Genomic DNA, 26,731 nt, shown 5'->3' with positions numbered 1-26,731 from the left:
AATCACACTTTACTATGTTTTATTCCAAAACTAGAAAACCCAAAGGAAGTCTCAAACTTCAGACCTATTAGTCTATGCAATGTCACCTATAAGATTCTTACAAGAATAATGGTTAGAAGACTCAAACCTTGCCTCCTAAACCTCATATCATGATTGCCCACGAAAATTTTCATTTCATGGGCAAAATTAAGGCAAAAACTGGGTTTGTAGCTTTAAAGTTGGATATGTCCAAGGCTTATGATTGAGCTGAATGGAGTACAGTTACTAAATTGTTCCATCTATGGGGGTTTGACAACCATTGGTGTGCCCTAGTCAAAACCCTCATATCCTTCGCCTTTTTCTCGGTCAAACTTAATGGAAACCCCTATCTTTGGTTCTTTGGGTCTAGAGGGCTCAAACAAGGTTGCCCCCTCAGTCCATACATTTTCCTGGTCATAATGGAAATATTATTTGGACTACTGACAAAGTACAGGGACCTCAATCTTTTCCAAGGTATCAAAATTGCTCAAAATGCACCGAAAATCTCACATCTCTTCTTTGCATATGATAACTTCCTCTTTTGTAGAGCAAAAAAAGATGATGTCCTGGCTTTACAGACCGCGTTTGAACTCTTTTTTCTGACATCACAAGTCAAACTATCAACTTTGAGAAAAGTGGCGTCTTTTTCTCTAGAAATGTGGACCCTACAAAGAGAGAAGCAATTCTATTGGTTTTAGGAATCAAGGAAATGAAGAAAAATTATGTATACTTGGGAACTCAACTTTTCCATGGAACGGCCAAATCAAAACACCTTGATTCTCTTCTAACAAAAATGGGAAATCGAATGATGACATGGAGATCATCTTCCCTATCCTACGCAAGACGAGGAGGGCTAAACAAACAATTAACATTCATCCCTTAGGACAGATGTTGTAGACCTAAACAACAAGGAGGGCTAGGCTTTAAGAATGAACACATCAACTATGCTTTACTTCTTAAACAAGGCTGGCAATTTCTCAATAACCCAAATTCTTTGTGGGGACAAACTCTCAAAGCCAAACACCATGCAAACTCCTCAATCTTCAAACCAAAGGTTAAAAAAAAGAGGAACATGGAATTGGCAGAGTATAACCAGTATTCTACCCCAACTCCAAACTATGGTTTTGAAAAAAATCGGAGATGAAAGGAATACCTACTTCTGATTTGATCCATGGAGTCACACATCAACGGATCATACGATAGGTGATCACAACTTTGATCTTTGGAAAAGGCAATCCACAATACAAGAAGTATATACTTCTCATCAACAGAGAATCAAGGAGTCACAAAATTCAAACCTTGCTATTTTCATTCCAACATCTTTATCCCACTCAATTCTTTCATTCCATTTATCACAAACACTAGATTCATGGTTATCTCTTTTATCGACTACATGCGAATTCAAGACTAAATTAGCTAGGAAAGCCTTGTCAAAATTAAATAACCATGAATCACTAACACCTCACTCTAAATGGTGGAAATTCTTTTGAAAATTACCAATTCACACAAAGTTTTAAATTTTTTTTCTGGCGTCTTTTGAATGTAGGATTGTCAACCAAAACCATAGTCTTGAAATGGGCAAGAACAGATCTGATACAGGAAAAATAATTATCGAACCGGGTCCACCCTTGGTTCTACCCTTGACCCCGGTTGAGAAGAAATTGACCGACTCGCATCCGAGCGGGCCGGGTTTAAAGATAGCTTGCTGAGGAAGAAACCTGACTCACTCAACAGGCACGCCCAAATCCGTAATAATAGGAGTGGATGAATCGTCAAGGAGACGGTTAACGGCACTTACGGGAGAAAATGATCGTGCTTACTTGGATAACTGCCACGCTATGATCGTGCTAACAACAAAGTTATCCATTATCTCATCAACGAATGGATCTATTTTCAACGAATCTAATCATTAAGATCCGATGGCCACCCGAAGAAAGCTCAAATAAATCCAACGAAGGAGATTCGAAGGTAAACACTATATAAGACATGACCTACGTACAAGAGAGGTGTCTGAATCGTATTCCATATATTCGTATTCATACTTTTGCTCTGTACCCAAGCGAGCCTTTTATGATCAGTTCATCAACTGACTTAGCCTTCGGAGGTGGACTCCCGACCCCCTCGGTCGGGCCACATCTGACGATTGTTTTTGCAAGTCATTCATCCATGATCTAAGGGCTGAGTGGATTTTGGACGCATCATTTGGTGCCGTCTGTGGGAATCGAACCCACGACCACATGGTTAAAAGCCATGGTTACCAGATCAGCAGCAGCAGCGGCTGCGGCGGCTCAACGAGATGCTAACACTCAACTTCCAGGAGGGAACAATCCAGATTATATCCCTGAAGGAAGTCGACCTCGTGAAGTATGAGAAGATGGTGGACAAGGGGGCAATGACCAATTGCATCCTCCTAATCCACTCCAACAGCAGTTGGATCAACTGAAGCTCCAATTCCTATAGAATGAATCAAACACTTCGGAAGTTGGTTAGGCAAGTGGTGGCGTCGTAGGCTCCTGATCAGCGCGAAGCAGGAAGGCGTGTAAGAGAAGGGGAGGAGGTATTTACCTCTCTTCCACAACAGCATTCCCCGCGAAGGGAAAGAAGGCTTCTAGAGGACCAGAATGTTGGTCAGAATTTCTGGGAAGATGCCTGGAGACAAGACGGAGAACCAAGAAGAACTAGGGAACTCCCTAGAAGAGACGAGCGATTCGAACGACCGCAAGGAAGCACTACACATTCAACAACAAGGTTGGAAGCAAGAATGCGAACTCACTCACCAACCCCCAGGCGTGCGGTTTGGGACAATGCTCGCATCACCGGTGACCGCTTAATGCATATTGGCCAAGAACTAGCCAATATTAATCAGAGGCTCGGACAACTGTCCAGAGGAAGAATAACTGATGATATATATTTGGTCATCAGAAAAACCCCATTTGCTGAAGCGATAGCCGGATATCAATTTCCTCATAATTTCCGGTTACCAACTTTTTCTTCGTTCGATGGTTCGGGAGATCCTATCACTCATATCAATTATTACCAGCAGACTATGGCAGTGGCTGGTAATTCAGATGAAATCCTTTGCAGGGTATTCGGTTCATCTTTGACCGGAGCAGCACAAAAGTGGTTCTCGAATCTTCCTTTGGGAAGGATTGTGGACTTTGAGGAGCTAGCACGAAAATTCATCGATCGATTCCAAAGCGGAATTCAAATCAAGAAGATCGAGGAAACCTTGTTCACTATTAGACAAGGGAAAAGCGAATCAATTCGGGAATACCTGAAAAGATTCAATAGGGTCACGATGGAGATTGAGAATCTAGATGAACAGGTAGCTAAAATCGTTTTGTTCACTGGACTCACCAATAGCAGACTCTTGGAGTTATTACTTCAGGATATGCCTACCACCTATACTGAACTGGTGCAAAGGTGTCAGAAGCAAGCCGAAGTAACAGAGATCTTGGATGCACGTCAGGGAGACACGAAGGCCTCTACAAAAGAGCAGAAAGCTCTCGAGAAAAAGCAAAAGCCCAAGCAGCATGTTCGGGATCGAGTTGGAAGGCCCCGTAAGGCGTGGCGACAGAGGTCTCCTGATCAAAGCGAGTATACACCCTTGAATACTCCTCGGGCAGACATCTAAATATCATCAAGGGGCAAAATATCCTAAAATGGCCACCAAAGCTTCCAACAAAGCCTGGGGAGCAAAATATGGAGAAGTATTGCCGTTTCCATAAGGATTACAGTCACTATACCAATGATTGCAGGCATTTAAAGGCCGATATCGAGAGATTGATATCGCAAGGTCACCCATCCGGTTTCGTCAAGGGGAGACGGACAGAACCATGAGGAACTGATGACAAAAGGGAGCGTTCGGTAAGTCGAGAGCGGCCAACCGAAGCTCCTAAATCTAAGAAAGGCAAAGAAGTGATCGATGCTACCCGATCACCCATATTGACAATATTCGAAGGACCCGAACCTAAGTCACTTCGAAAGTTGAAGGCCAAATCCAAATTTATTGGAACTGGAGAAACGCAAAAGCGGAAAAAACCGAATGGTGAGGGTTCGATCACCTTCGATGAAGAAGATGAGAGAGACGTATGTATACCTCATGATGACGCCATAGTCATCAAGGTAGAGATTGCACGCTGAGAGGTGCACAGAGTATTGGCTGACACAGGGTCTGCTGCAGACCTTTTATCTTATGAGGCTTATCAAAAGCTCAAAGTCGAGGAAGATCTAATGGAGCCGTCATATACGCATCTTTATGGCTTTGCCGAGTCATCAACTATAGCCGAAGGATCGGTACAACTGGATTTATCAATTGGAAGCTTCCCCAAAGAAGCTACTATTCGGGTGAACTTCCTGGTGATTCGGGAACTTCCGGCTTACAACGTCATTCTTGGCAGGCCATCCTTATCAAAGTTAGGTGCTGTAGTTTCAACAAAGCACCTGAAGATAAAATTCCCAACTAATATGGGAATCGGTCAGGTTTCCTCTGACCAAAGAATCTCCCGACAGTGCTACGTGGCGTATCTGAAAGATAAGGAAGGCCACGGCATTGCCAATAGAGATACGGGACGATCGAGATGAGATAGAAATGCAAAGACCCAAGTCAGTAGAAAGGTTGGAGCGAATCCAGCTAGATCCTGACAATGAAAAAAGAACTACTCATATCGGATCCGAGCAGCTGGAGGAATTCAAAACAAAACTGAAGTTATTCCTTTTGGAAAACAGTGATGTGTTCGCATGGTCAGCGGAGGATATGCTAAGAATAGATCGGCAGGTGGCAGAGCATAAACTATGGATAGATCCAAAGGTAAAACCAGTTATTCAGAAGAGGAGAAACTTCTCGATAGAAAAGCACGAGGCCATCAGGGGCGAAGTCAAAAAGTTGAAGAATTCAGGGTTCATTGAACCCATCGAATGCCCAATCTGGTTGGTCAATGTGGTAATGGTCAAGAAGGCGAATGGAAAATGGAGAATGTGTATAGACTACACAGATCTCAACAAGGCTTGCCCAAAAGACTATTATCCATTGCCCCGGATAGATCTTTTAATAGATGCCACCGCTAGATATGAAACATTAAGTTTCATGGATGCATATTTGGGGTATAACCAGATCCTCATGAACCAAGAGGATGAAAAGTTTACTGCTTTCATGACCGATCGTGAAACTTCTATTACAAAGTCATGCCGTTCGGCCTGAAGAACACGGGGGCTACTTATCAGAGGGCAGTAAACAAAATATTCAAGGATCTGATCGGGAGAAATATGGAAGCATACGTTGATGATATGCTGGTGAAAAGCACAGCAAGATCAAAGCATATTGAAGATTTGGCAGAAGTATTTTCAGTACTCCGGAAATACCAGATGAAGTTGAACCCAAAAAAGTGTGCCTTCGGTGTATCATCAGGGAAATTCTTAGGTTTCATGGTGTCTCAAAGAGGTATTGAGGCTAACTCGGCCAAAATATAGGCTTTGATTAACATGGAATCTCCTAAGACCGTTCGGGATGTGCAATGCCTAACGAGAAGAGTAGCTGCGTTGAACCGATTCATCTCACAGTCGGGAGAAAAATGCCTCCTTTTTTTCAAAGCACTCAAGGATTTGAGGGGCAGTAAGGAGGCAAAATGGTCAGAAGAATGTCAAAAGGCATTCAAAAATCTGAAAGAAACACTGGGTAAACCACTGCTTCTATCCCGACCAGAAAAAGGAGAAATTTTGCAAATTTATTTAGCAACATCACGCTCGGTGGTGAGTGTTGTACTTGTTCGGGAGAAAGACAAGAAGCAATGGCCAATCTATTATGTCAGCCATGTGCTCCTCGACGAAGAAACGCGATATTCCCAAATCGAGAAGCAAGCTTTGGCTCTTATGATAGCGGCCAGGAAACTAAGGCCATACTTTCAAGCACATCCGATAGAGGTATTGACTACTTTTCCTCTTAATAAAGTTCTTCGTAAGCCTGATTTGTCTGGAAGAATGGTAGCATGGTCGGTTGAGCTTGGCGAATTCCAAGTAAGTTTCAAGCCTCAAACGGCAATCAAGGCCCAAGCATTGGCCGATTTCGTCGTATAAACCACTGCACTGACCGAGGAAGTAGCCGAACCCAGTATTCCAACCATGTGGGAGGTATACATAGACGGCTCGAGCAATAAGCAAGGATGGAGCTGGGATTCTTTTGAAAAGCCCGGCAGGATTCATTATTCGCTATGCTTTGAGGTTCACATTCGAAGCAAGCAACAACGAGGCAAAATATAAGGCCTTGATAGCTAGACTCCGTCTGTCAAAGGCACTGGCAATAGCAGAGGTAACTATCTTCAGTGATTCACAGCTTATTGTCAATCAAGTGCAAGGGGAGTATGGCGTCAAGGAGCCCTGATTGCAGAAATATCAAGAAATCGTGCAAGTGTTACAGAAGGAATTCAAGAATCTGAAAGTATGTCAGATTCCAAGAAAAGAAAATGCAATGGCAAGATGAGCTTTCGAAACTGGCTAACGCCAAAGAAAAGACTCTAGACCCTTCAGCCTACATTGAGGAATTAGTATTCTCAAGCAATTCAAAAAAGGAGATATCCTATATTGAAACCGAACGATGCTGGATGAACCCAATCGTGGAATATCTCAGAGATGATAATCTACCAGAAGATCCAAAGGAGGCAAGAGTAATCAAGGTACGGGCGTTAAGGTTTGTAATGCAGAATGGAAGGTTGTACCGAAGGTCTTATGCTGGACCCCTCTTGAGATGTTTGGGTCCCGAAGGATCGAAAATAGCGTTGGCAAAAGTTTATGAAGGAATTTGTGGAGCGCATATGGGCGGTCGAGCTCTGGCCCACAAAATCTTAAGGCTCGGTTTGTATTGGCCGAAGCTCCAAGAGGTGGCAATGGAATACGTTCGTCGTTGTAGCAATTGCCAAATCCATGCCACAGTATCAAAAAGGCCAGCTGAAACCCTAACATCAATTATAGACCCCATTCTCTTTGCGATGCGGGGAATTGATATTATGGGAAAATTCACCAAGGCTGCGGGCGGAAGAGAATATCTCATCGTAGCAATTGATTACTTCACCAAATGGGTAGAAGCTAATGCCTTGGCAACCATCACTGAAAAGAAGGTGGAGAAGTTCATGTTGGAATCTATCATCTATAGGTTCGGGATGCCAAAAATCCTCTTAACCAACCATGGTACACAATTCGAGCAGTTCTGCAACACTTACCTGATTGAACATCGTATGTCATCAGTAGCATATCCCCAAAGCAACGGGCAAGTAGAGGTTACAAACAGAATGCTACTTGACGGAATAAAGAAGAGACTCGAGTCTAACAAAGCCTTATGGGTTGAAGAATTGCACAATGTTCTGTGGGCCTATCGAACTACAGTTCTGACTCCCACCTGGAGAAACTCCATTTAAATTGGCTTATGGATCTGAAGCATTAGCACCTGTCAAAGTAATGGCTGGGACACTTCAGGAAAGAGAATTCGAGGAAAAAGCAAACGAACAAGGATTGCTAGATAGCCTCGAACTACTAGATGAAGTTCAAACAAAAGCAGTTGCTCGAACCCAACATTATCAGAGAAGGATAGCGTCACACTATAATTCCCGAGTAAAGCATCGACAGTACCGAAGCGGGAGACTTGGTGTTAAGGAATACTTTAGCTTCAGATCCACACCATCAGAAGAAATTAGATCCTTCGTGGGAAGGACCATATATGGTAATCAAGCCGGTCGGCTCGGGGGCATATAAGCTGAAGAACATGGCAACAGAAAAAGAGCTGGATCGTTCGTGGAATGCTAGACATCTGAAGAAATATTATCCCTAGAAGATTATCATTTTCATTTATGATGTAAGGCATTCGTCTCAATCAAAGCAATTCTCGATTTTCAACACAACATCTTTCGATTGGGGGCAACACACAATATTCAACAAAAATGGATCAAATCAAAAGGCATCGGTTTAAAACCCGAGTGGGACCTTAGCAAGCTTAATGAATTTCTAAGGAAATTCTTAAGTAGTCATAAAGGCATCAGTTTAAAACCCGAGTAGGACCTCCGAAAGCTTAGAAGAATTCTTCGGAAATTCTTAAGTAAAGGCATCGGTTTAAAACCCGAGTGGGACCTTAGCAAGCTTATGAATTTCTAAGGAAATTCCTAAGTAGTCATAGAGGCATCGGTTTAAAACCCGAGTGGGACCTTCGCAAGCTTAATGAATTTCTAAGGAAATTCTTAAGTAGTCATAGAGGCATCGGTTTAAAACCCGAGTGGGACCTCCACAAACTTAGAAGAATTCTTCCGAAATTCCTAAGTAAAGGCATCGGTTTAAAACCCGAGTGGGACGTTCGCAAGCTTAATGAATTTCTAAGGAAATTCTTAAGTAGTCATAGAGGCATCGGTTTACAACCCGAGTGGGACCTCCAAAAGCTTAGAAGAATTCTTTGGAAATTCCTAAGTAAAGGCATTGGTTTGAAACCCGAGTGGGACCTTTGCAAGCTTAATGAAATTCTAAGGAAATTCTTAAGTAGTCATCGAGGCATCGGTTTAAAACCTGAGTGGGACCTCCGAAAGCTTAGAAGAATTCTTCGGAAATTCCTAAGAAAAGGCAACGGTTTTGATCGGCTAAGGCCCACTAAAGCAAAGTCTTCGTTGATTCACAAAGTTTAAGGATAAAGTTAATTCTTTATTTCTTTAAACGACCAAAAGGGCCAACCTTTACAACATCAAAAAGTTCTCTGGAAAAATGCATGTGAGATAACAAGTGTTGAGGTCAAATCTTCGTTCGGTCGAGAAACAGCGAATTCTAAGTATCATCATCAATGATTGTGAAGAGTTCCTAAACTTTCCTTTGTCAAAATAGAATCGGGAAGAAATACAAAAGTAGCTTTCTCAAAAGCAACACAGTGTCAAGAAGAAAAATTTAAGCGGCTCCCATATGTTGAAATAGAGTCGGGAAGACATAGGTGGATTGCTGGCCATGGAGACATAGGTCCTCTCATCATTTGACTAAACCTTCTCATCCTCGGTGATTGCGAAGAGTTTCGTAAGCTCCCACCTACAAGACAAAATCCTCCGCAATTCCATACCCTTCATCTAGCTTTTTCTAAAGAAGCCTGACCTTTAGTCAAACCTGCATTTGAGGCAAGCTCTTCATAGCTGAATCCTCTAAGGGGGGACAGAGGAGGAGAGTCATCAAGATAATGCATTATATCCAAATATGGAATGGGCCGGTCCACCACATCCTTAGCCCAAGCAGGAAGAGGAAGTCGTAGCTTTTCAAACATTTTGGGATGACAGCTTGTACGATGGGGAGCCGTGTTGAAATAAGGATTCCTCCTTAAGATCGACTCCCATACCTTGTTCTCACCATCCCGATAAGCCTGCAAGTTATAAGTGTTCAACATATCAACAAATGGCTTACTCTGCAAGTATTTGAAGATGCAAGCCCTGCGAACATCAATCGGAAGAGTTTCAGGCTGAGGAGTAATGGCTTGCCTCTGAGGCGTAGGCGTAGGAGCTTTAGCTTCAGTCCCCTTTAGCTCTCCTGAAAGCTTCTCAACTTCCCGCTCCAACTTTCAGATTCTCTCCCTAGCACCATCCAAATCCAAATGAAGTCGCTCGATTTCAGAATTCTTCACTCAGGCAACTTCCCAAAGCCTGTCCCGAAGATGAGACAAGCTCAGCATCTTTGGCTTTGGATTCTTCCTGAGGCCGGGAAAGATCATTATTTAAGCTACTAAGCCTAAAAGTTGATTCCACCTGCTTGTGGAAGTTATCAACAAGGCTCCTGCAATACCGCAAGAGTTAGTCGGGAGCAGAAAATTTTCAGAAAGAAAAACGATGAAGAGATCTTACAGCACAAATGACCTTGTAAAGGCCTTGACTAGAACAGTATTGAAGGCTCTATTCTCGGCAGGCATCTGAGCAAAAGTGCACCATTCTAGCGCCTTTTCAAAATCGCTTGTCACCAAGTCAGACCTCTTCAAAGATCAGGAAGGCATGTACACTTCATCATCTGATCGAGGACACTTTCTTTTGGAAACAGCACCCTCGGCCTCTTGGAAAACCTCCTCTACTACCGGAGGAGGAACCTCCATAGCTTGTGGAAGGTTGGAGGAAGATGCCAACGAGGCACCAGATGGGGATTTGGAGGCTCGGACAACAGCTGAAGGAACTACATCTTCCTTAGCAGGCCGAACGGTCTCCATCATGGAAGAAGATGCCAACGAGGCACCAGCTGGAGTTTCAGAAGCCCGAACGACAATAGACGGAATCACATCTTCCTTGGTGGGCCGAACGGTCTCCATCGTGGAAGAAGACGCAAACGAGGCATCAGCAAAGGCTGTGGGAATCTGAACTTTAGGAGAATCACCAACAGCAACCTCTTTGTGCTAAACAACCTTTTTCACCATTGGAGTAGTCTTCTTAGAATATTTTGCCCTAACAGCATCCAAGTTAACTTTTGGAGGCACTGCAAGGAAAGACAAACGTCGCCAGTTACGAAAGGTCAGCCAAAAATATATATATATATATATATATATAGAGCAAGGAAAACCCTAGATGTCTGAAGTTCGGAAAAGGATATTCCAACAAAAGGCTTTCGGAATGAATAACCACCAAGTAAAACTACTTTGGAGTTACTCAGGGAGGAGAAGCCAAAGAACCCAACAGAAGAGAAGGATGGAGTGGATTAGGAGAAAACTCACTTGTTCAAATTTTGATTAGGGTATCGTCAGAGGATAGAAATGCAAAGGCACCAATGGCGAAGAGAAACGACTGTTCTTGCAAACGACAGAGACAAGAGTGAAGCACACTTGAGGGATTTAAATAGCCCCAAGGGGTGATGTGACGGTTTAAAGCTCGTATGGATCAAGGGTCAAGGACGAGAGACGGTTCGAATTTCGAAAAACAAATCCAAGATCAATGGTCAGGAGATAATGATGTTTCAAATTCAAAACTTAAAAGTAAGTTCGTCCCAAGCCTCCACGTGGAGCATTGTGCACCTAGTACGAGGATGTGCAGCAAAAAAACAACCGTCGCACCAATATTAAATGAAAAGAATATTTCCAATTTCTTAGGAAGTACAACTCATACGCAAATACAAGGAAACGTTTGAGTTTCGTCATAAAGTGGGTGCAACTTGGAGAAAAATGCTTCCAGTAAGTCACAGGGGATACGGATTGAACCGAATCAACTCAGAGGCAAGGTGTATCCCAAGGTTCCCAAACATCAACCCCTCTGAGGTTCCCGAACGTCAGCTTCGACCAAGGAATAAGGTTATTTTAGAGCAAGCCTAGTTCATTTCCGAACGTGATTCTAAAAGAAGAAAAGGAGCAAATTCTCTAAGTACGCTATGAGAAAATACTACTAGATCATCACAACAAACATTGCGAGAGTTCGAGAAAAAGAAAGCAAAAATTCATCTCATTTGCAAGAGCCATGGGGGGCCAACCCTTACAAAAATAAAAAATAAAAAAACAGAGAGAGAGCAGTTTCCTATTTTTCTTGGACGGGTTTGGCAAAAGGATCCACGACTGGAGCAGGTGTTTGAGGTTCCTTGGGAAGAGGTGGCAAATCATTAAGAAACTCCTCGATGTTCGAAAATTGTCGGAACAGGATCCTCTTCTTCCTGAGCCCAATCGGGGAAAGGCAGCTTGAGCTTTTCAAAGACTTCTTTGTGGCAAACACCCTGAAAAGGAGTCGTATCAAAAGTAGGGTTTGCCTCAAGGATAGCCTTCCAGACATCATTTTGTCCCGCTCGGTAAGCTTGAAGGTTGTATGGAGTCATTAGTTCGCTGAAGGGGACACTGTTCAGGTACTTCCGAATGTAGTCCCTCCAAAGATCTTGGGAAAGATGTTCGGGTTTGTAGGGAACGGTCGCCTTCTTAAGACGAACATTGTCAAGGCCCAAAATTTCAACCCTATCCATACATTTGGAGGCGTACATTTTCTGTTTCTTCACTTCACACTCCAGAGCTCCAACACGACTAATGGACAAGTCAAGTTCCTTCTTCAAGGTGTTGACTTTGTCATTTTCCTCCTTCAACACTACAGCTTCCTTCTTCAACCGATCCACTTCGGAATTTGCCATCGCCAACTGCTCTTCACAACTTCGGAGTAGGGAGCCACCACCACCAATCCCGTTTAAAGCCTCAATATGCTGGTAAAAATTCACCACAGTAGTCCTAAGAAAACAGACAATTATCAAGAAATCCTTGAAAGGATTACAAAGCAAGTGACAGAAGACCAAGGAAACAAAGTACCTTGTTGAGAGATGAACAAGCGTATCGTCACTCAAAGACTCAAGAGCTTGACAATCGGCTGGCATCAAGCTAAGAGAACTCCACTCAGCGGCTTTTTCATGATCTTGAGTGACCCAATCCGACACTCTCAGCATCCACTGTGGAACGAAAACCTCCTCAAAGTCATTACTCTTCTGAGATTTCTTCAGGGCAAAAGCTTCGGTTGGGTCATGCTTCCTTTTGGTTTGAGCTGAAGAGGGAACTTCCACTTCTTCTGTTGGCCTTTTTCCTTTCCCCGAGGCCTCAACTATTGGTTTTAAATTCCTTATACCCTTGTAAGAAGGGTCCGGAGGAGGCATAGCAGCTATTTCATCTGCCGTCAGTGCCCGAGGAGATTGTTGCTCTGCAGCTACAACTGCCTTGGCCGCCTTGACCCAAAGGTTCTCTGGGTTAACTCTAGGAGGCACTGCAAAGAAGGATAAAAGTCAGAAAATCAAATAAGGTTGCAATACATTCCAAGAGACAAATACAACAGTTTGGAAGCTCACAACGAGCCAACCCCCAATATTGAAGAATCGGGGTGTATTCCATCTCAAGACCATGTATCTCTTGGTACCATGGAATTGACTTGATCTTCTTGATAGCTGCTTTTTCGGCCTTAGATAGGAAAAGGACCCGGTTACCCTCAGAATATGAAATAAGCAGCTTCCAAGTGATCGGGAAGTTAAGATCTGATTGAGGTGCTTGGCAAAAAAAATACCATCTGCCCACCCCTTGTGATTGGAAGGACAGGTTCCCCTAGCAAGGTTACTGCTTGACCATCCAAGCTCAACCTTGTTACGCTTGGAAAGAAAAACCCAACCCGAAGGGTGGGAAAGAGACAAAGCATGAAAATGTACAAAAAGAGGGAGAGAAGGTTCGATGCCAAGTTCAAAACACAAACCCAAAAAGCCAACGATGAGACGCCAGCTATTGGGGAGAAGCATTCTGGGACAAATGTCCCAATGATTCAAAATAGCAGAAACAAAGAATGGAAGAACGGAAAACGGACTCCACTATCCAGAGTATCTATATACAAAGAGAACTCTTCGGGCATGTTCGAATTGGCCCTTTCATCAGGATTGGGAGCTCTAAGAAAGTAGGAAGGAGGAAAGTCAAAAGGTTCAATTGCTGAAGGGAGTTCAACTTCAGTGAATGAGGAAGGAATAGAGCCGGGTTCATCCTTGGGTCTGCTAGGTTGCTTAAATTTCTGAGAGGTCTCAGCAGTCGCCTTAAGAGTTCTGGACTGCCCAGACTCAAGAGGCGAGGAAGAAACTTCAATACTTTTGCCTACATTTTTCAGATAGCTCACTTCTTCGAACTTACCCCAAATGGCAGTCAAAGTTCGCTTGTCACTCTGATTGTTCGACAAGGACAGAGACAGAAGCCTCACCGGCGCTATGTTCAAAAGGACCTTCATCAAAAGTCCTACCACTTCTCATCACTAGAAAAATCTGGTTCTGGTTTTCAATGGAAGCGAAGACGAAAGAAAAAAGAAAGATCGAGACAAATAAAGGATACAAAAGAGTCAGTGAACTTACTGATTCATCGAAGCAGAGAGTGTAAAAGCGAGAAGATTGTTAGGGTGCAAAGAAGACAACGAAGTTTCAAACTCCAGACAAAGAGAATGAAACATGCGAAGACAACAAACAGCTTTTAAGTACGCAGATAATCGAGGACGTGTACGATCAAGATAACTTCAAGATCGACGATCGTGATCAGGAGACGTTTCAAAAAAGTTTGAACAAATCGAATCAGAACAGACATTTTGAGAAACTGTCGTTTCGATTTCGTGAGCAATGATGATTTCGGCTGCAGAGGACACGTGGCGTCACCCCCATGAAAAATGAAGACATTCGCGAAACTCGAGGAAAAAGTGATGCAGCAGCATTAAATACGATTTGACATTTAATAAGCAAAGGATCATTCAAAACCATCATTTGATAAACGGGACCAGTTCAAACCAAGCCCTCGAAGTCGCCCGAATGCTTGGTCTGGGGGGCTCGTGATACAGGAAAACTAATTATCGAACCGGGTCCGCCCTTGGTTCGACCCTGAACCCTGGTCGGGAAGAAACGGACCGACTTGCATCTGAGCGGGCCGGGTTTAAAGATAGCTTGCTGAGGAAGAAACCTGACTCAGTCAACAGGCACGCCCAAATCCGTAATAATAGGAGTGGACGAATCGTCAAGGAGAAGGTTAACGGCACTTACGAGAGCAAACGATCGTGCTTACTTGGATAACTGCCACACTATGATCGTGCTAACAACGAAGTTATCCATTATCTCATCAACGAACGGATCTATTGTCAACGGATTTAATCATTAAGATCGGACGACCACCCGAAGAAAGCTCAAATAAATCCAACGAAGGAGATTCGAAGGTAAACACTATATAAGACATGACCTACGTACAAGAGAGGTATCTGAATCGTATTCCATATATTCGTATTCATACTTTTGCTCTGTACCCAAGCAGAGCCTTTTATGATCAATTCATCAACTAACTTAGCCTTCGGAGGTGGACTCTCGATCCCCGCGGTCGGGCCACATCTGACGATTGTTTTTGTGGGTCATTCATCCATGATCTAAGGGCTGAGCAGATTTTGGACGCATCAAGATCCAACCTGCAAAGTCTGCAATAACAATGATGAATCTCTCAAGCACATTTTCCTTTTGTGCAACTAGAAGAAGAGAATTCGGGCAGCAAGACCATTGGGACTAAAAACGGAAATGATAAACAATAATTCTCTCATTAACTTGTGCAATTCCTTTCTAGTTCATTATGACTTTGACATAGAGACTAAAATATGGTTTTTTTCCCATATTCATAATAACATGTTACCATATCTAAATAGAAAGAAATTCTAAGGTCTATAATAATAAAGACCAAAACCCACTAAAACTACTTGCTAATAGCAACATGTGTGTTGGAGAATTATAGTTTTTCCCTAAAAATAGAATGGGAATAAACAATATAGAAATGACACAATCCTCATCCCCCTTTAAATGCTTAAACACATCTAATGATTTTGGGTACTCACCAAATCCTTATGTTTGCAGGCTTACCTAATGAAAATTTGGTGTGATGAAGTCATAACAAATATCTGATCCTAAGGAAAAGAGATACAAATTTATCCCCTTCTCTATTTCCTACCTTAGCAAATATTTTACCTATCACTACCAAACTCAAGGAATTTAACAAACCATCACATAAAGACTTCCTTTTTAGAGACTATGATTCATGATGGATGTAACCGCAAAACTTTTACCTAATTGAAGTTATCTTTATCTTATCAAAAAAAATATGAAGATCCAAATGAGGGGGTGGTCGCTTCCAAAATTTTAAAGATGCACATGCAAATGCTTTCCTTCTGGCAACAGCTACACATTTAGGGAACAAACCTTTCACCTTTCTTCATGTCCTTTAGAAGTAATATTTACAGTTACAATACAACGTATCATCATCTGATCAGTAACCATTAAACCTGTAAAGCGCCTGAAATTAGACCCAACAGAAAGATCAAAACACCAATCAAGTTTGTTCAGCTACAAATATTTACCGTCGCGTGATACGTCATGGCATTAAGGAAACAAGATGGAAGATACAACAAACGGGGTAACATCAACTATGCTGAATTAAATTGCTGCCTCTCTTTCTGTATGGATCTGAAAATTCGTGCTGCAGACTCAGTTGCCGATCTAGGGTTGTGTGGCACAACCTTGATCACCCGGGACTGCTGCTCACTGCCATGGGTCTGAGGATTTTGGTTCAGAACCTGAGCAGCTGAAGGCATAGGAAATAGAGGGAGAGGATCCCTTCCATCAGCTACATGACCTGGCCCTGCTCCTTGTGCCCTCTCACTTGGACTGCTTGCTGAACTCCCTTGTAATTCACTATCTTTAGAAGTCTTGAACTTACAAGCACCACTAGCAACAGCTTCACTCTTCTGGTTTGAATAGTTGCATGAGCTTTCTTGGTGCAGGTTTAATCTTACCTCCCCAGATAATTGTTCTGCTTGCCCATGCGGCTGGGTACCAGCTAACAGGCTTGCTTGATCAACAGCTGAGGCAGATGTAACCGGGCTCATGACAGGAATGCCATATGGAGTGAAGTACGTTGGACCAACTGGAGAATTGCCAGGAGGAACACCTAGACCTTGATGATGACTTGCCATAACTCCATATGCAGGATTCATGAAGTCCCCTCCCACTGTAGGTATGCTAAAAGACCCACAACCTCCATAAATAGGAGCCATGAAACCATGAGGAGGTGGACAAGGTCCCGTATATGGCTTGTATAAGAGTCCTTCAGAAGGAGAGAGAATTGGAACCAACCACTGATTCCCTGGAGGTGGATGGAAATACCAAGGACCCATTTTATTATTAGTAGCAATAGGTCCTGCAGGTGGATTTCCAGAATCAGGCCCACAGCTTGAATGTTGACTAAAGGGTCCCCCTTTGACACCATTGTCTAGAGAAGGAAGAGTGGGCTTCGCAACTGCATTCTCAGCTGCACATTCAATAGCCTGATTTGGCTTTTGAGAATCATCTTTCTGCCTAATATTCCGTTCCACAGATTTCAGAACATACTCAGCAGGCAGCTTCTTCTTAAGAGATGTATTCAAAGAAGGTTCAGCCAAATAATGATTATCCTCAACAAGAAGGTGCGGGGAACCAGCAATCAATCTCTGAACCTGCTTGAATATCAAGTATTCAAACTTATGATTATTCTAGTCTAACCTAAATCAGATGCAAATTTAACTTATATGTATCACAATACAGAAAAAGACAATAACTTAGGTGGGTCAATAACAGTTTACCTTTATCAATCTATGCAACTCAAATACTTGTACAGCAAAAACCCTTTGTTGACTGAAAGTGGCAGCAGATGTGTCAGAAACTAGAATATATGGAACTCTTGTAGGAATGTGAAAAAAACCCAAAGATATGCAACACATGTAGTTGTAAACAAAATCATCTGTGATACATGGCCAACAGGAAGATTCAACACATACAGGGCATGCTTTGTCAAATATTCATACTTTGAAGCACAACATATTTACAAATCCCTAAGTCAGACATACAACAAAAAAACCAGGGGGAGGGGGAGGGAGGGAGAGAGAGATAATAGAATATTCTTCTGCAGATGCATGTTCAAGGTCATCAATTAGAATATTGACGGTATATCACCATATAATAACACAAATATACCTTTGAAATACAAGGCATAAGGAGATTAGAAGAGGATTCCTCAAATGTACAGAGAGAGAAAAATCTTAGATCAAATACAAAATTTAGATTGTCAAATGCAAACACCAAAGGGATGCACAATTTTTCTTTCCAAAAGAACCTCAAGAAGATATGCAAACAAAGCATGGAAAAAACTGACAGTAGCTTTGACCATTTAAACAAAAAAGCACATCTCTGAATGTAGTTCTGATTGCAAAAGAAAGTATCTTTAACACCACTTAGATGTACCAAAATATGACTTCATGTAAACCACAAGCGTTAAGGGGCATGTACCCAGAGAAATTAGAGAACCAGTTCATTTTCCAGGAAATATCGTACTTGCATAAATAATAATCATGAATTCAGTAAAAGCAAAAGAATTCCAGCTAATCCTATAATGAAAATAAATTCGCTGCTTAATCAATTCAGACCAGTTGATTATCCAACAATAGAAGACATGCTCCCACTGGGCCACTATACACCTACAAAGGTTATACTGTTTGCAGACAAAATACATAAGTGCACCCTCAAAAGACTTTACGGATTTACTTGGCAGATAAGGAGGTAGCCAAGTCTCACTTCTCAAAAGAGAATAATTAGGATATTCAATCTTTATCTACTCTTCTCATTACAATGATCCAAATAGGGAATACAAAACTACTAACTGCTGATCATGACCTACACAATGAGATAACTTCTACTAAGCATCTTACTAGGAAACAACCACTACCATACACTAGCTTACCTTTGCATTCCTCTACTACACATTTGATAGCCCCTTGCATGGTTTCTATGTAGACTTAGGCTAGTAACACAGAGTCACAGACTAGCTTCATCTAAAGCAATAAATTATCAGTTTTCTATTCAAACTGCAAGTTCATGCAGTACCCAACCCACTACCTTCCCCTTCCTTCTGAGGAAAGCAAGCTTGGAGAAATAATAAAATCTGCCAAAGTGAATACCCTGCTTTGAGTCTTGAACACCAAGTAGTCACTTTCCACAAAACAGAAAAAAGACCAAAGGCTAGGACTGCTAGGGTGGACCTCCACGGAAGGGAGTTAGAGGAATAGGAAGCGGAAAAAGGGGGGGGGTGGAGGGAGCAGAGACAGGGAGAGGGTTTTTACCATTGGTGTTTGGGGTTCTCTTCTTCAAACCAGAGGAGGATTCAGCTTTATGGTAGCACTCCAGAAACCAGGTATATTTCTTTTCTTCTCCTTTTCCTAGACTGAATTTCATCCCCTCTTTTCTTCCCTGGTCATTCATGTTTCTCTGTTTTTCCTTTCTGAGTTTTGGTTCTGTCCTTTGATCCATCTCTTTTTCTTTTCTGGTTCTCTAATTCTCTTTCCCTTCTTCTAGACTGCATCTCTTCTACTCTGCTCTTCTTCTTCTTTTGTGGTTCTGTTTGTCAAACTCTGCTTCTTCTCTACCCTTTTTCTTTCTTTTCTTTCTGCTTCTGTTTCTCTCTCAACCTCTCAGCTGCTCTTCCTCTTCTTTTTCTTTTTTTCCTGAATTCTGATTTTTAGATTCTATCTCTTGATCTCCTCTTCAGCTTCCTCTCCCCCCCCCCCTCTCTTTCTAGCATTGCTGCTGTGCTGCTATCATTTCTGCCACTTCTGCTGTTTTATTTTACTTTTAAAAGAATGCTGTATAGCAGGGCAGAGAGTTTAGAAAAGGGAGAGAGTAAATAGAGGAAGAAAAGGATGACAGCGTTGGGCTCTTTGGCAAGATACCGGATGATGCAGGCCTGGGATAAGCCTGCTAGGGTGGGGTTTCATGCAAGGGGAGTCAGAGGAATAGAAGAGAAAAATGGGGGGAAAGTAGAGACAGTGGAAGGGAATCTCACAAAATAATACTCAGCTTATCTCTGTACAATCTATTTAATCTGAAATTGCATCCTGATACAAGCTATTTAAAAGAAAGACAAATCCTAGTCGAAACATGAAACTTCAAAAAAAGAAGTCCAAATCAAAGTCTAACTCACTCTTATGTAAGAAAAAACAATTAAAAGACTAAATTGAACTGAACTAACTTATTTAAGTCTGTCAAACATTTGTTGGACCAAACCCGCATCTGCTGAGTTCTTTTGGGGTTTGACCGGATCCAATTGAATTGGTCTATTGATACTGCATCAACTGTCTCCAAATTCACCCCTCACAACGCTTCTCATACGCAGGAAAGCATTGAGTACTTACCATTTCTTTATGAATTCAACTCTCCAAGAAACATAGAATTCACGAGTCCCTGATAATGAAATTTTGATCAGATCAACACAACCTTTTTTAGAGGCAAAGTGCAATTTTTTATTACAGATGAGCACTAATAACCCAATCACGAAATTTAAAAATTCTGGACCAAATGCTAGCACTAAATGAAAGAGAGACTCAATGAATGAGGCTCCCATTACTGCAAGGTCTGGGAGGGATAACTAACTGCACACAGCCTTGCACCACTTTGGTGGAGAGGCTGTCTCCACATTTCATATTATCAACCTGACAGTTGCAGTAGCATAAGCTCGCTGTAGCGCCAAAGCTTAGCCCAAATGCAGCTGTCTTAAATAAATGGATCATGACATTAGTATCTGATGAGATATAAAGATACCTAAAATTTTACCAATGACTCACCAAATACAAGATGATAGCCATCTCCTAGCCCAAAGGAAAAATGATACTTGAAAAAGAAGGGGAAAAACAGACACAAGTACAAATAACAAAGCAAGTCCTGCTACCTCAGTTTACTGAATTTCAGAAGTGTACAAGTGATGCAGTCCTATCAAATGCATATCCTTTCCTACCACTTCTCCAATATTTTTCATTCACCCTTTGCTTCATTTTCTTATACAAATAAATAAATAAATAAAGCAAGCTTGAGAAATCAATTCGAAATGTACACACAAGGAAAAATACAATCTTTCTCATTCACAATTTACAGAAATAATTAACAAAATACATCTATCTTAGGAAAGGGTGAAGATGCCCAACACCAATGAGACAGATGCAAAGTGGTCACCAGACTAACCTCGTAGGTGCACTAACATATGCATATTCACAGACTCTTATTCTTCTTCTTCATTGACTAAACATAAAATAATGGCAAAATGCCCTTGGAAGATATTTAAACAAAATCATCAATTAATGCTGTACAACTGTAGCTGAATGACTAGGCTACTCACTGGCAAAACTAATATAAATCATTATGATTATCAGACCCCCAGTTTTACATCAAATCATCCAGTTGATCTTGAAAATAAATATACATCAATTTCATCCAAGACAATGCAATAGTGATTTCCAATGCCCATTCTGATCATGTCAGTATCTCTTCCTTGCTATCAATTGTGAACGCCTCCTGCACCGGTAAATAACTAAAAATATTGTCTAATATGACATGTATGTGCTGCCTGAGATGAACCTGTATAAGTTTGGATGTGATGATAAACGTAAGTTACAATAATAACCATACACCTCCCCTAAGCACAGAGTCGATTAGTTTTGAAACCAGTTGTCTAGAGAAAAAAGAAATGGGAGAATCAACGAAACGAGTGTGAGGGAGACAGTATACAGTTCCTTATAGCTTCTTGGTTTAAAAAAGGGAGGGAAAAATATTCTTAACTAGATCTTATCTAAGACAAAATGATATGCTTCTCATATGACAGCTAGAAGAGATCTAACAAAAATTCAATCACATGCAAACAGTTAAATTTTGAAGAAACATAACCTGGTCACAACATTAAATCATTTGCAGACTCCTGGCTTGTCACACTAAACATGGATAGGTTTCATAACCCAGATAATCAATTCCAGACAAGAGGCAGCTCAAAGCATCCAAACATACATCATACTATTAAGATAAATAATATGCACAACATAGAGAACAGAGGAAGCATTCATGCAATCTCAATCCAATTTCTCCTCCATCTCTGAGATTTCCTCCCCAAGACAATGGAAATGAGGCTCCTCCCTCAACAAGGGCTTCCCCCTACTGGAGTAGTTACTGGGTTCATAGTCACGGGTCAGAATGAAAAGTAAATGATAATAATATCCCTCAACATATATCGATTCAGAGACCAATGCCTTCAGAATAATATAGTATAACTACTGAAAGAGAAATATAACAACCAAGAGTACTGACTCAAACACTGGGAAAACCAACGATTACCCTTTTATCAAACTGGATCATATATAGAGACATGAAATGACTACAAAAAGCAAATACCAACCAAAGGAAAGGATCAGCTAATGAAACTATCTGAAGTCAGTAGAACTAATCAACAGCAAGAAATAACAGAACCCTGGGCTTAGTACATATTCCTATGAATACAACGACCAAAGAGAATGAATGCATAACAAGAAATATATAGATATAATTAACAAAAACAGAAAAATTAAGAAGTAATTATAGAAGTTCCACAATCAGATAAGAAACGAACAGTTAAAAACATAGTTGGTCACGAATTTGTACTAAAATCAAAAGATATTAATCAATTAGAAAGAAAATTGAATAAGCTTTCTGACGGCACCATAAGTGGACAAAACCAAAAGCTTTTGATAAAGCGACAGGTGGCACAGAAAATATGAAAAATAAAGCATCCAGCACTGTCAATCATCATTCTAAATAGATCATACATGCATATGATGAAGCTTGAATTCATTATGTCCTGATAGTATCACTAGTTCAGTTCACTTGCATTAATCATCTACTAGATGAAACAACCAGAAGCTTCATAAACTGGATCAGCGTATAACTAAATATTCAATTGTATGTACCAAGTGGTGATCATATTGGGGATTGTAAAGGTCGATAGCCAGCTTATGGTTTCAGACCCATGGGACAAGCATAACAAGTTCCTAGTACTATAGGAAAAGAGAAGCCTCTATATCTACTTATTTTGGGATTCTAGCTATTGAATCCATCTATTTTAACTTCTTTTTTTTTTCTTTGGGTAGCAAGGTCAACCAATTATATTACGATCATGGCAGAAAACAAGGATTAGTAAAACAATAAACCAGCTAAAGCCGCCAGAAACCCCATGATAAAGCATCCAAGTACAAGGGACATCTCGAAACCTCACTTCTGCAAACCCATCAACTTGGACAAGTGCCTTGCCCATCAACTTGGATGTGTACGTATTTATTATTTTCCATTGCCATTTCCTTTTTATACAGGAAAAGTTAAGCTGCTTTTTCAGCTTTAATACCAAAAGTTAAGTACTTTGCCCATCTGATTAGTCAAATTCTAGAAAAACCATTTGAGTTGTTTTGGGCCATATTTTGAAAGTCTTATATTGAATCAGCATACTGTTACCATCACCTTTCTTCAGGGGTGTCAGTTTTGCACGAAATGCTATTAAGTATTAACACATTTTATCCATTGAGAGTCTAAGACCAACAGTTTACATATTAATTTGTGCCACGTCGAAGGGAAATGTGGCAATTCTGAATGTAAATTATCTGAAGGACAATCCTGATTGGCTGCATATCAAATTTCAGATCAAATTCAATAATATACCCTCTAATTAGCATTTTACTTTGACTTCCCAGCATTCATGTGTTGGCACACAGTATCCCATAATCCCAAAATTTGAAAGGTTTATAGTACCATTTGGCCAACTCCCATTTGGGTTGAAGCCTGACAAACAAGTAGAAAATGTTGGGGTATACCAGTTCAAAATTTTCAAACCCACCAACCTGCCATATAGAAGATACTTGCCCATCCAAGTATTCCTTTTGGATGACTATTTACAAAAATTAACAAGGTAAAACTATTAAGAGAGTAATTAATCTTCTGTTTAACATTCAGATTCTCATGGAATTCCTTCTATCGCTGTTCATCTTGAATTCATCAAAACTTCACAATGAATGCAAAGAACTCCTTAGAAAGACTTCAGTGGTCATCCACTATTTAGATACCATCTATAGGTTTCTTGATTCTTCTAAAGATCCAACTTCCCTTTTGGAATTATTCCTTGTGGTCCAGTATCCTCAGTGTTAGCCCTAGGTTCCAACAAGTGCATTCAGTTCTACTTCGTTCAAATCTTCCCAGTCATCCATCCCATCATCATCTGAGATATTCTTTCATCCCCCCCCCCCCCCCCCTAATTTATGAACTTATTCTATGTATTAGTTATTAAGAAACAAAATGCACAAGCAACTAGAGCAGTTTAAGGAATACCAAATTGAATCTGATTAAGCCAGTTATATGGGGGGGAAATCAAAATAAAAGAACAACTAATAGCAGGCAGTCTTAGACTTGATATGGAAAGTACACATTTGAAATATCAGTTATAACTGAATAATATGGTATCTCACACTGGATATTTTAATGCCTTTCCTATGGGAATAAATGTAGGTAGAATTGAGCAAGCATACTTACTTGACTATTGCTCTTCTTGCCTTCCAGAAACGCTTCTGTCCTATCACTCCTACAACATCATCAGGGGATATATCCAATCCTGATATAGAGTCCAACATGGAGGTCTCAGAGACGTCATCATTTTTATCCATGTCTCTTGCTTGTGAAGACCCTTGTGAATTGGCTTCATGGTACTTACTCCCTAACTCAGCTGGATCAGGACTTCTGCAGCTTTTTCCAGGTGATTCGCTGGAACTGGGTTCACTTCTCACTGTTGAAACATTTACCTTTTCCAATCCCACGGATTCAACTGAGATGCCATCACCACAGACTCTGTTGTTCTGTAGCAAGCCAGCTCCATATTCCTGTGGTACACATCCACCAGTATCACACACTCTAGCAAAACCATTTTGTTGACTACTTTGATGTTCCTGATTTGCAGATTTCTGAGCATGCAATAAGATCTCAGCACCCTCATCCCTATTCAATTTGTTGGATGCAAGGACTTCTGTATGCTCCTTACTAGAGAAAGAAGCTATCAGATTCTCCTTAATACAGTTACTTAGTGGCTGCCTTGACCTCATGTCTGTGGTTTCAGAACTTTTTGAATGCTTATTGCCAACAATCTGAGGCTGGAATAATATACTACTACTTTTACCGGCAGATTTCAGCAGACCATTCGCTTGGATGGTTGTCAGATTACCCTGGTTGGTTGGGCAAACAGGAGCAAGCCTTTCGCTGTCTATGCAGGGAGAAATCTTATTAGGAAAAGAAGCAACACCCGGGTGAAAAAAGGTGGGAACCCTTACATCATCCACGTCCCCAACCTGCTTTTGACCAGAACTCTTCATATTAGAGCGATCAAATGGATGGAATGAATTGCAATCAAGAGTTGATGGCACGTAAGCTGTAGCATTTGAAGTTCGTCCATTTACATTATTCATGGATGTCCGCTCAAATACTGTCATTGACGTTTTTGATTTCACCCCATTCAAAGAACAGGAATGAGGCTTCTCAGAAAAATGAACAGGTGTGAGAGAAGGGACATGAGGAGAATGCACACTCCTTTCATGGCCTGCACCCTGAAGCCATCAAGTACACTTTGCAATCAGAGATAGCAGAAGGCAGTAAAGCATAGAATTGAAAATTTATCTACCCCCCCCCCCCCCAAAAAAAAAAAAAAAGGAATCAAAATTATACAAATTTGAAAACCATCTATAGTGTTCGCATGAAGAATAAGGGCAACAACTAAAAGAGGGCAGATAAAGGGGCAAAAGATGCAGACAAAGTCAGCCACAAAACCATTCTTATTAAAGACTGAATGTTGCATCCTCAGAAAGACATAAAGTTCCAAAAGATGTCAAGAACACCGAAAGAAGTCCATTTGTTTTCCCCAGACAGGGATTCCAGGCAAATCTCAAATCCAAAGTTTACAGTATATTATAACAAATCACTTAATTTATGCTAAAAAGAACTGGAATATAAACTTAACAAATAAATAAACAACAATAAGGCAAACAAAAAAAATCAAGTGCTAAGTGTATTGAATCAACGGTAACAAATTATACCCAAAAAAACTTTTGAACCAAAAGCAGTAACCCGAATTCCTCTTTCATCCAGAGAACCCAGTCAGAGATATGGGTATACACCATGTCTCATCTAAACCAAAAGGTTTGCATTTTTCTTGAAATAGTCCATTCACTAGGGAGGCTACTAACCCAACAGTTAATTACACAGCAGCTTCAATTCGGAACAATCAAAATAATGAACAAAACCGCCTGCCCCTCAGTTTTGACTCAGAACAACTATCCGTACGCATTAAAGATAAGAAGACTCGGAGATAGCATACAAGTTTGCATAGGAACATGGTAATCTCAAAGTAAATACACATCAATCCCAACCATAAAAAGAATTACTTTCGTTTGAGGTCAGTGAAGTAATCTTATACTGAATTCCTTAAATGAAAAGAACCAACAACTGACTCGCGTGAAGTCATAACCAATTAACCGGAAAAGGGGAAAACACACACAGATACACAAATTCTCAAACTCACCTGGTTCGACGACGTTGAAGGAGCCAAGCTACTTCCAGAGTTGTGAGACGACAGGCGCACGGTTGATGACAACCCAGAATTGAATCTCGGAGAAGGTATACTGAGTTGTTCATAAAGGGCCATCTTGTTCCTCGGAGGTGCCCTCGGCCCTCCGCTCTCTCTATCATTAACATGGAGCCTCGGAAACATAGGACCCATGATCTTTTCTTCATCTTTCCTCCCTTCCATCTTCCTTCCCCTTCAGGATTTGCAACAAAAAGCCCAACTACAGGAATCAATTTTTGGATCAAAATCACCAGAACATCCCATACTCCAGATCTACAAGCTAAACCCACTAGCTAAAACACAAATTCTCGCCGACCCAGATGGGAAAATAAGCTGATGGGAAAATAAGCTGTCTATACTGATTAAACTACAATTCGGACAACGCAACACCAAATGAAAGATATTTCGCTCAAAACCAGGAGAATCTTAAAAGCAAACCAATAATTTGCAGAACAGAGCAGCAGTACAGCTTCTGTGATGGAAAGAGACAATGGAGAAAAGGGGTTTGTTCACAAAGATTAGACTAGTGATGGAAGAGAGCCGTAGTTGAAACTCCCAGATGATCAAAATTCGAGAGGAATAAATAAATTAAAAATGAAAAGAGAATAAAATAGCAAAAAGAAATTATGAAAAGAGTTTCGGACAACAAATAGATGAGGAAAGACCAAAGAAAAAAGTGTTGGGTTACGGTCCAGAGAGCCGAAAATCTCATAAAATGACTAAATTGGGCTTCCTTCCAAATCTAATACCCAAGTAAGAAAGATTCAG

The 26,731-nt window shown here is 41.0% G+C and overlaps 1 protein-coding gene across 1 annotated transcript; it reads right to left on the bottom strand.

Moving 5' to 3' along the window:
- Positions 1-15,309: 15,309 nt before the first annotated feature.
- On the bottom strand, positions 15,310-26,593 carry ELF3 (hydroxyproline-rich glycoprotein family protein). The gene is made up of 4 exons (XM_089161361.1): positions 25,919-26,593; positions 23,887-24,947; positions 17,109-17,160; positions 15,310-16,982 (listed from the first exon to the last, which is right to left on the bottom strand). The coding sequence occupies exons 1-4, from the start codon at positions 26,144-26,146 to the stop codon at positions 15,915-15,917; spliced, it is 2,409 nt and encodes an 802-aa protein (XP_089017487.1). The 5' UTR covers positions 26,147-26,593; the 3' UTR covers positions 15,310-15,914.
- Between the last annotated feature and the right edge of the window lie 138 nt (positions 26,594-26,731).

Source organism: Hakea prostrata, chromosome 7, assembly GCF_041222555.1.
Source record: "Hakea prostrata isolate BN-2017 chromosome 7, UWA_Hpros_2, whole genome shotgun sequence".
Lineage (NCBI taxonomy): Eukaryota > Viridiplantae > Streptophyta > Magnoliopsida > Proteales > Proteaceae > Hakea > Hakea prostrata.
This window is presented reverse-complemented; position numbering and strand designations above follow the sequence as displayed.